Source organism: Schistosoma mansoni, chromosome 2, assembly GCF_000237925.1.
Source record: "Schistosoma mansoni strain Puerto Rico chromosome 2, complete genome".
Taxonomy (NCBI): domain Eukaryota; kingdom Metazoa; phylum Platyhelminthes; class Trematoda; order Strigeidida; family Schistosomatidae; genus Schistosoma; species Schistosoma mansoni.
The window spans coordinates 32,397,923-32,409,663 of NC_031496.1; the positions used below are offsets into that span (position 1 = coordinate 32,397,923).

Consider the following 11,741-nt stretch of genomic DNA (forward strand, 5'->3'; position numbering starts at 1 on the left):
ACCTAAACTTTAGTTACATTGGTGGTTACCATTTAAATTAATGTTTACTATGCGCTTTTTTTGTTTGCTGTTATCTCATACAGTAAATCATGACTCGATTTCCTTATTGCACGAAAGTCACTTTAATTCCGTCTTCGGCTTATTCACATGCAATACGGGTTTGGAAAATATCTAAACGTCTTCTGAAATTCTCCACAAACCCCACGATAGTCTTCGTACATGTTTGATACTGCACATCCAATTGCTACATAAACAATGCCCAAACGAACGTTCAGTACAATTGTCAGTATACGAAATGATGTTACTTCGATGTGACATTACAACACCTCCGAACTATTGTAGTTATTCAACTTCGACGTCGTATTTTTTCATATTATGAAGTATTGTTTCCGCATGGCTGTTATCTAACAGATGATTTCGGTACATCAATCGGCTGTTCAACTACTCGACGATCTAAAGCCTGTCCAGTTCAATTGGTGGTTTGACGACACTCATTCACGCGAATCATCGGTTTACGCAGTCGAGCGCATCTCCTGCAAACTGACAACGATATTGTCGTCTCGACCCCAACACTGACAGCATTTTTCACCGATATCACTGACATGAGTCCAGAGTGACACTCTTGGTTTCTTATGTTTTTTTCGACATTTTTCGGTTCACTCATCAAACACGTGTGCAGCACTCACCAATTATCATCTTTTAGAGATTTCATCGTGCCACCTTTCGCTCTCGCTCTCTATTCTTCGACCCACATTGATTTTCACAGCAGTTATCAGTTTTTCCAAACTGACTGCAAGTTGATCAGAAGCTTCGCACAAGGAAACCACGACTTATCTTCACGGTTATAATTCTGTACTTACAGTTAGTCTGTTGAATATATATATAACTAGAAATCGACGCTTACGAACGGTTGTCAGCGACACTTACTGACTTTCTACTTTGTACCAAGGGCAGTACAAACATCGGCACCGATTGATAATACACTTATCGTACTATCACTGTGACATCACTACTCTTGCGACAAACTTACTTTTTCTCACCTGAGGAACTCAACCACTTGTCAGAGCTATATTTTTCAACGCGACTTGATAAAACTCCAAAATGTTTCTTTTTCTATTATTTCTATGGTTGATCGCTTAACATTCAACCAACGTCCTTGTTACGTGTTATTACTCGTTGTTTCCCGATCAGTTTCTGCAGCCTCCTTTCCATTTCTTTTGCAGCTCGGCAATACCCGGAGGATTCATATTAATCGTCTGGCAACCTCCGGCGCGCGACTACTCCCAACATTTTTGGCATCGATTCAAACGGCCGTTGAATCTGGTGAGGGAGTATTGTAGGGTCACTGAATACTGAACAGATCATTGATCCCTGCCAAGGTCAAGGGTAGTCAACGCACACAAACCAATCGTACGCCATGGACTGGCCCACGCTGCAGTGGTTATTCTTTCACTTCTGTACTTCCGTAGTTGTACCTTAACTAATATATTCTTGTAATAACGTCCCTTGTGTTGTACAGTCTCCATAGCATCTATTATCCTTTGATGCGTCGATGGTTCAATCCACGTAAGGGCTGGTCGTGAGGTGTGACTTCAGCGTTAGTTGGTTCGTCCCCATTCTCGTCTAACTATAGTAGGCCCCCGATCATTTTGACATAGATCATCAACGTAGATGGTCTTACACTAAGTTCGACAGCACGTTTTTCCTGTTCGATTGCTTTATGTGTACTTATTGCGTCTGTCTGGACAAGTATTTCTGTCATCGTTACTAAAGAGGAGAAGTCATTAGAGTTGTGGGAGCGAGTACAATGTCTCTGCAGACGTCTTCGTGTACTGACCGTTATAAACAGATCTTTAGAAAACTTAGGTCTCCAGTACTCTAAAGGTGTGATTTTGTTTATGATACTTTCGATGTTGTGATAAAATATATTGGTTAGTGTGTCGGTATTGTTTGCAGTAAAGAATGTTCCCCAGTCAGTGCTTCTTAGGTAATCGTGAAAATTATTCCAATTTACCTTGCGATAGTTTCTACGAAGGGTTACATTTTTACGTCTACCGTTTGTGTTTTTTATATTAAGGCTACATACAACAGTGTTATGATCACTACCTGGGAACTTTTTTCCAATATACACAGTATTGGGGGTGAGGCCACTGGTAAAGACTAAGTCCAAGATGTTTTGATGTCTGGTAGGGCTACTAACATATTGAGTCCACTGTCCTAGTTCTAGACATTCAATAAATGATTCATAACGTTTCGGAGCTTTGACTGGAAACCAAGAAATTTCAGGCATGTTGAAGTCACCACAAATGAGCTTGCCTGTGAATGGAAGGGATGATGCTAGTGTGAATACCTCTGATAATACTGCTATTTCACCTATTGCCAAGTTAGGTTGCTGGTAGATACAGCCGAACAGTAAGGTAATGGAATTTGATGGCTTTAAAACAATCCACACCGAGTCCTTCAGTTTGTTTAGTTCAGGTATATCGCTTAGTAGTGAGTTTAAGCTAGAATGAGCATAAATAAGGCACCCTTCGCCTCGTCCTTTCAATCTATCGCTTCTATATAGGAGGTAGTTATCAAGAGATATACTTAGGTCGGAAATATTACTGTTAGTCCAAGCTTCAGATATCATTATAAGTGATGGTTGATATATGGAAGCAAACAGAGCTAAATCAGTCTTTTTATTGCAGATCGACCTAGCGTTGATAAGACACATTTCAAACAAGTGGCCTACTAAGTTAAAGTGAGTGAGAGTATCTCGATTAAAGATGTCATGATCCTCGCGTGAGCGATGTATGTTTGAAGTAATGGATTGAGCGTTTTTCAATAGCTCTGTATTTTGATAGCTAGAGTTACTGGGGCATGTATCAAATGAGCTAGTGAAGTTGCTTGGGGAGTTTATCCAGGAGGAAAGGGTGGGAGTACTTTCTGATGCGAACTGTACGGGGGAAGCGAGTTTATGTTCCGCACTTGGTTTGAAATGACTAGGGCTATATGCTTCAACAGGGGTGCAACTAGGGGCCTTATTCCCAAAAAATGTGGTACATGTTGACTGTAAAGTGTACTGTTATTTGCAAGACAGTTTTGATGGTTAAGCTCGTAGCCTCTGTTATAACTATTTGCGCTAGTGCGAGCATGAGGGGGGTCTGATGCTCGTAACTGGAAGTGGTTACGACTGTTGTTATATATGGAGGCCGTCTTCATGTGGTAGGTTGATACTGGAAAGTTCTCATTCTGAGAGTAATTACAATTGTGATTCTGGGGAATGTACATAGGGTGTGGGGCGAGGAACCTGTAATTACCATGCTTATTAACGGTTTTAGGCTTGAGAAGGTGAGTGGAGTGATCAGTATTCAGATAGTTTTTGTGAGTGTGCGTGTAAAAAGGTTTGTTACGCTCAAGCGTACTACCCATTGTGCGAGGTGTTGATGGCAAGTTACATGATATCAGCGGATAGAACCTATTCACTGTTGTTGGGATACCCACAGAACAGTTGGCCTCAATCTTTCGTGTCCCCCTATTTCGTATTTTGGATTTTATCTCCCAAGTCTTTTTTATCAGAGATGAAGGGGTTCTTTGTCTCTGTGAGATGAGCTTAGGTTCATTCGAATCCTCTTGGGGAACTAATTTTTACATGAATATGTTTAGTTGGGTGTGTTTCGTTACACGGCCCACATTTTGGTATTATACTGAGCGAACACCCGGGATCAGAGATGCCGTCACGCCTTTTAGTGACAGATGGGGACCGTATCTTATTCAAAGATTTCAGGTCTGCAGACTCATCTAGATCTACGGATGGACCAGTCGTTTGTGGCATAACATCATGCTTGTTATCCATGCGCTTTATATCAATCATTTTGTTGCATACTGTCTTTAGCTGGTTTCTTACTATCACTCTGTCATACGATTCTATTGCTTCACGTCTTCTTATACGACGTTGACACGGTGTTAGGTCAGGAGTGACTTTAATGCTTTTGTATGGAACTAAAGAGCTGATATTTTTACTCTCTACAGCGCATTACCCTACTGCCTGGAAAACTACACACATCATTCCCAAAATTAAAACAGGACCTGAAGCAAATGTTGAAAATTACCGACCCATAAACATAACTTCAGTGGTGTCTAGAGTGATGGAGAAAGTAGTTCTACACAAATTTACATTATCTATCTCTTCAGAGGCTTAATGTTTTTGTGTGGCACACATGTAATTAGTTCCTCGTTTTAACAATGTTTATTTATTCAAACAAGTGAAAACAAAAATATTCAATATGGCCATTTCTGTTCTACAGGAGGTATGTGGTGTTGGCTACTTATATACACTTGATTGATAGTTTGCAAATTAACTGTTTACTGTACGATTGTCAGACTTTAGTAAGGTATTCTGTAATTTAGTGTTTGAATGCATCTGATTGTCCTCATTCCTGTTCTTTTCACTACAGGTCAACCCCTGTCGGATACGCTCTGAATGTGTTACTCGGACAAGCGTATTTAGTTGTGAGCTCCAGAGATGTCTTATAAAAAGTTTTCAAAACTCAGGAAAACTTTATAAATAACTCGTCCAACCAGTGGTAAAACGGGACCTCTCAGTGAGATCTGGAAAAATATATGATTATGCGTCACACATTGATTAAGTAAATGGCACTTCATTCACTCCTCTCAGTATGCTTGCAGAACATGCAGAATAACAAACGTACCCGAAAGCAATCAAATAATCTTGTTTTCAGTAAATAAGTAAACTGCAAAATAAGTTTTGTTCTCATGCCACTTACTTTCAGTCTTGACCTCAGAAATACCATTAAGAATTACCAGGAGTATGAAGTTTCAGTTTCACAGTGAATATCAGATGTCTCAAGATGTAATACACATTTTCTGATGAATTTCAGTTAACATAGAACACAATCTTCCCTACAAATGATTGTATCCACGTAGAATCAAAAAAGCATAATATAGTGCTGAGTCACATAGACCAGTAATCTCATAGTAAGTTTGTCGATAAGAGTCAGTCAGCACTGACGTGTAGACAAATTATTAAGAGACAGTTCAACATAAATTTCTATCAAACTCGTTGAATGGAAACGTAAACAATCAGATCTCTTGAACTTTCTCTACTCTTTTAGATCAAAATTATTCCAACCCTGCAATTTTCACAAGTTTATAACACTGTTTTTTCATTTCCTCCGAAAATTTGTTCAACCGGTATTTGTTAAGTTAGTGGTGGATAGTCAAGTAGGTAAGTCGTCAGGAAGACACGATTGTGAGTATCTGGAATTTATTGGAGAACATCTCGTATTTCAACAATCACAAAACATTATTCATTTGGTGTGAGTGTATCCATTTGTTTATATATGTCCATAAATGTACCACTTTTATTGAACTCAATGAATCCAAATTTTTCAAAATAAATGAACTAAACATTGAAATCACATCTGAATGAACTTGATATTTTCATAATTATTATTATTCTGATGTCATTTGTTGAAAAGTGTTTTTTCAGTGTTCATCATCTTTCTGGCACACAGAATCATATATTTAAGAGAAGAATTATCTCATAAGAAAAATAATTAGGAGAAAGAGAGGAAGAAGAAAAGAATGTGAAGCCGTAGGAGTATTTTATTTTAAAAAAAATTAGCTTTCTCACCATAATTGAAGTAAAAAAGATGCGAAGTTGGATGGTATCAAGTACAGGGTGAAAGGATATGTAACGCTGTACTTGGATTTACTTTTAGTGACTAGTTTCTTTGCATACATTGTGTATAAAAGTGAAGGAAATAATTTCTGAAATGATATTGTTGATCAAATAGTTATAAATTTCGTGAATACCCTGATGGTAACATTTCATACTTAAGACTTCGAGTCCCGGAAGAAGCATCAATCCTGTCAGTATTGTTGGTTTGTCTTGTTGAGTTGTGCCAACTAGCATGAAACTTAGGTCAACCAGAGATTTCTGTCGATGCGATCAGTGTCCACACTGTAACTTGATGATTAGAATTCTATCAGTGTTGATGGACATGACAAACATGATATGTGCTGCTACTCAATGATCTGTGGTTTCTGTTAAACCCTTTTTATCAACTTCTCCCTTAGGTTTTCTGATTGTCTAAATGTGTGCTTGCATTGGTCTCTTTCATCATTATGAATGTAGGCGTAGCTTGTTCGCATAATAAATCGTCCACAAACTTTCTCCTGGACTTTCCCATCTTCAAAATTTTTTAATGTATATTTGTGTTTACAAATCTCAAGCATATTCTCTACGTAGAAGCTAGATTCATACCGTTCAAAGACTGAATGTGAGATAGTATCATTTATAGAGTTCAGCTAACAAAGAAATGTACTAGCTGTATTTTCGAAACTGAAAAATAGAAAATTCACGGATATTAGAGGAGAATTCTAGCTTTGCTGAATGAACTGTCCCAACATCACATCAGACAAAGAAGACGCAACCTTCATCCTTGTCCACACAAACTTCAGCTAGATATTAAGCGCCTTCATATATCGTCGTTTACATCAATGCACGTGGACAAATTTGAACACATTTCAGACTGAGAGAATGTTGAAATTCGTGATAGAGTGAACAAATGGAATACCCGAGAATCATTAGAAGCCGGACAATCACGTCAGTCTGAGATCAATTAACACATCAGAATCTATCTAATTTACTAATCAATCAGAGAAATCTTGGACAGTTATAGAATCAGTAAACGGAATACATTCAATGAGATATAAACAAAGAAAGCCTGGTTCAGTGAAGAGTTCTACTTACGACAAATCCATTTTCATAGCTGTAAATTTGTAATCAATCACCCTCATAAGCATTGTTATTTAAATGCCAACGGTGTTTGAAATCAGAATGCAATAAGATTTGTCAACTACAGTTTATAAGCAGATAGCACAGACTACGGAGTTATAGGCGCATTGAGCTAATTTGATGCAGAGAAGCAAATGTGTGTGCGAGGGATCTGCACTTGTAGAATAAAGATCCCTATCGATGAAAGGTGGTTTTCCTCGATCGATGCTGATCACATTAGTCTTTTCAGCTTTTTCTACCGTCACCGTTTCATCGGTCTCCTTAATCTTTCTGAACGGACCATCGCAATTTTGTTTCAATTGTAGTTGCAAGCGGCCTCTTCTGATGAACGTATAAGTGCTACTGTATAGCTGCTGCAGCACGAATACTCGGCGTTCTTGTTACCTTGAGAGGTTTGTTTTTAAATCATTCACGAGCCTCTTTATTCGCTGTACTTAGTTGGGTCGTGAAAGCTAATAGAGTTTCGCTCTTTCGCCTAGTCAGCTTCGTTTCTTCGTTTAGTACCCTCTTGGCATTTTCGAATGCTTGCATCACCTCTGCTGATAGATGGGATGTCCGTGCATGTCAAATCTTGCGTCAGTCTATGATAGAAGTATTGATGCACAATATAGCGTCTATGATAATTTTTTAGCCCTAGAATTCGCCTTTACCATTTCAGACGGTTGGTAACCGATAGTGTCGAACTTCTAACTGAAGAGAAATTTACGAAAGTACTCTATCGGTTAGTTGAACGCACATCATCAAACTGCTTCAACAGTCAAGTTGTGAGTTACCATTCTCGGAGTAAAGTGAAATGAGGTAGACATGAAGACACATTGTGTCGGGAATCTGAGGCAATCATTAAAACGATGAAAAGCACTTGACAATGACTGGAGAGTATAGTCAACGATACAGTTGTTCGCAGAGTGCTTATCTGAGGTCTATGTTACACGAGTGGTAAAGGACCTGAGTGGGAGGAAGTAATTAGGAATATTAATGAATAGTTGACAAGTTAGTTAAAAAAGAAACGAGTAACCGTATAATGTTTATCGTTCATCAGGTAAAATACATAGATTATTCAGATACACATATACCTGGATATTACTTTTGGAAATCGTCCGATCATAGAAATAAAAACCATAGTGTATTGATAAAATTGTCTTATAATTAGCGGGAGACAAGTATTTTCAGTTGATTTTTATTATTTTGAAAAGTCGCCTGATTTCATATTCTCTCTCTCTCCAGACAGAGATGAGTTTGATCCAGAACAATAGAATCTATTGAAAATACATAACTGATGGTTGAATATTTTTTTCCAGACGCTGATGTCGGTCAAAGAAGTTATACAAAGTGTCTCCTTTTTTCTTAGTTCCGTCTTCTGACAGCTCTTAATTCATTCATGAGATGAGTTTGACCCAGAACCAGAGAATTTGTTCATTTGAGATTATTTGATGGTTGAATATTCTTTTCTAGACGCTTAATTATTGTCAAAGAAAATTTGCAAGGTGTGTTTTAATTTATTCTCTCATTAATTATTGCATAGTTTCTTAATTTTAATTGCGATGTTTAATCTTTTCTATGGTAAACAATACTCACCCCTCTCATTCCAACTTCATTTTCTGATTGTATATAAGCAGAAGAATAAATGCTGTAGTTTCAGTGAATATGGTTTGCTTAGTTTCGTTTCACGTAGCTGCTCTGCTTTTGCTTCTTCATACGTCCACACAGACGGGTAAGTAATCACTATTATTTAAATACACTTTTACAATTACATCCTGAAATATTCACATCTGATCCAGTGCACAAACAGAATCATAAAACCGTCATTTCCACCTTCACTAACCTCGTCGTCATATGTCTTCAAACACGTCTTCAATCTGATTGAAACCTGGTGTCATTTACTTGGATTGTTGTGCTTTGCATTATGTTTGAGCATGTTTCTCTGTTTCATTAATTTATGGCTTGTGTCTACTTTCTGAATAGTGCTAAGACAGGTTCCAGACATAAGAAAACTATTTCTGAGTCAAAATATTTGTTTCTGTTGAAAACTGTTAGTTGATATTCAATCATTGATGTTCGTCTTTCAAGTATCAATTCTGGTGTATTATCTTAGTAATAATCGTCTGCCAGACCAAACACAATCATTAACCTTCAGTCAATGAATAAATTATGAATTCGCTTTTTGAAATCACAAACCGATCAACACAAAAAACATTCCACTTCTCGTTAAAATTTATATGACACAATTGAAGTTGCTCAACAACCCATATGACGCAGTGTTACAATGAATAAGTGGGTGGTCAATTGTTCTGTTGACCGATAAACGGTTGAAACAAATTTGTAAAGAATCACTCGCTTTAATGATGGTGTGTGAGAGGCCTTTATTGAATAATGTTTTCAATCCTGATATTGACATGTCCAAAGTGACCTGACTCAGTGCATTTGAGTGTGAACATCAGTTTACAACAATCAACGGAATTATTGTGCCATATTCTGTTTTTTTTTCACAGATGTCCAATCGAAGCAACTTGATGAATTAAAAGCAGAGATTTCTAGGACTTCAGGCAAGTAATGATTGTTTTGAATGTTATAAACTATATATCATGCAATCAACTGTGTTTATAAGGCACACGTTGTTACACACTACTTGAATGAAGAATAATTCGATCCATTCGTTTGTGTTTGAGTACTCCAGTTTCAGATATGTATAAAAGTGTGTTTGGAATCACATCACCCCATTTATTATTTACTGAGACTTGTGTGATGTTCTGTAATATAGTGACTATAATATTTTTTCTTAGAAAAGACATCGTTTTCTCCATGTTACTGATAAATGCATTGACAAGTAAGTAATATGAATGTCCAGTAACAAGTTTGATAATAAAACTCAATGTCGTGTTTTTGTGTTGTAAATCTTTAGAATGGATGATGGAGTTCATAAAGGATATCAGATCCTACGACCGCAAAATAAAATCTCTGATAGGTAATTTGATTATTCCATCTTCAATGTTATATTCTTTTACACTAGCGAATTTAAAGTCAAAACAAACTGCACACAAGAAGTATATATTCGTGTTCAGCATTTCCAGTTGTTTGACCGATGTGACTGTATTTAAACTTTCAAGATTTATAAGTAACATTATTAAGAAAGTCAAACTAATGCCATCACGTTCAGTTTCACTGTAAAACCTAATTTCCTCACTGTTCGCACACTCATGAAGACAATAACACCATTGAAATGAAAAAGAAAATATAGTTTGTTAATTTGAACCTTCTTGGTGGTACTTTTTGAAATTTACAGTGGTTTCATTCGTGGTAGGCTGTAAACAATCGATGAGAGTCTGTAAGTGCACGTTGACATGAATATTAATTTCAAGCAAATCTGAAAAACGAAATTACTTCACACATTTGACTGTTTACAGAAGTGTTAGTTCAGACGTTTGTCCAGGCATCAACTGTCCTAGTACCCACGATCATTATGGTAAATTGAGTAAAGGAAATTCCAGTGCGACGTTAGTGTGATCTGAGGAAATTTTAGATGTTGCTGATGTCACATTTCCCCTGACCTGAAAATATATCTAGCTTGCCATTATTGTCCATTATTCTGACTAGTAGAATGTGTAGTTAGTGTCACAACAACAAACTTCATTCATCTTATTTCTATTTGATCAACTTATAAATAAGGAGATCACAAACAAGTGCCATTTTTTAAATGAAACTAGATCACCTTGTTCTTTAACTGAGTTGCTCTACATTGTCGTGTTTATTTCAGATAAAATCAGAAAATCAGATCCGAATGCAATGAAGAATATCGATGAGTGTATGTGAACAATGATCCAATTCTCTAATTACATTAATGATTTCAGATATCCAGTGTAAAATTGAATATTTAGCTGCTGATGGAGCCATTAAAACTTGGTCAAGTAAAATAAATGTTTCTCATACATTGGTTTAATTTTGATTCCACATTTCATTATTATTCACTTCCATGTTGAGTTTTTGAATCCACTGCCCATCGAATCCATCTCATGTGTGAAAGTGAGCAAAGTCCAACGTTCGAAGATTTCATCCTTACATAATGAGAGTGCAACATGACTGATGCCACTAATTCGGCACCCTATAGTTTGTCTTCGATAATTCTGCAAAATTCTACCATTTCTCTCCAACAGCAAGTACATGTATAACATTTTGGTAAAATAGTTTCTTAGGATGAGAGGTTTCTGAATGTAGTTTTGTTACTGCATGTTCTTCATTGAAGTGTTGAACCTTGATGTGTGTGCTCAATATTTCCATTTGTCTCTGTATGATAAATTCTATAGAATACCGTAAATAATGCATCGAATCTGAATGTGAGTGCGAAATCACATCACAACTAGTGAACTTGATCCACTGTAAGTTTTATTCTGACATTGTGAGCGAACATACTGTAGAAGTAGCCATTTGACAAGAAAGTGTCTTTCGTTGGCGCTTGAAATCTCCCATTCATCAACACAACAAGAAGGATAATAAACAATTGTCTGAAGAGATTGAGGATTGTCAGCGGAGTGTCAATTCAACATCCATAAACATGCAGATATCGTGGTGAACGCCAAGATTTTAGACAAGTAAAACGTTGTCGATTGATTTTTTGAAAGTTTCAATACGTGTCAAGAGAGTAGTCGAAATAATTCCAATAGTTTCACCCTCGATCTACATTTCTATGTGCAGTCAATGCGCAATATACTCAGTCGTCCATCAAACCACATTCAATTATCACTTCATCAGACATAACTAAATCATAAACATCCATATTGAAACCAAGTTATTTTTTATCTGCCTTAATGATTTTTATAGCTATCCAAAATTTGCGGAGGAATTACGAAAAACAATATCGTAAGTTATTTTAATAACCGAATAGTTTTCAGCATTTGAATAACATTGACATAATTTACAGACTTTCTTTTAATAATATTAATTA

The 11,741-nt window shown here is 36.7% G+C and overlaps 1 protein-coding gene across 1 annotated transcript; it reads left to right on the plus strand.

The window, feature by feature from the left end:
- Window positions 1-632: 632 nt before the first annotated feature.
- Smp_201650 (uncharacterized protein) lies at window positions 633-848 on the plus strand (the record flags this gene model as incomplete). Its single annotated transcript, XM_018796401.1, has 1 exon — window positions 633-848. The coding sequence occupies one exon, from the start codon at window positions 633-635 to the stop codon at window positions 846-848; it is 216 nt and encodes a 71-aa protein (XP_018650617.1).
- Window positions 849-11,741: the final 10,893 nt, after the last annotated feature.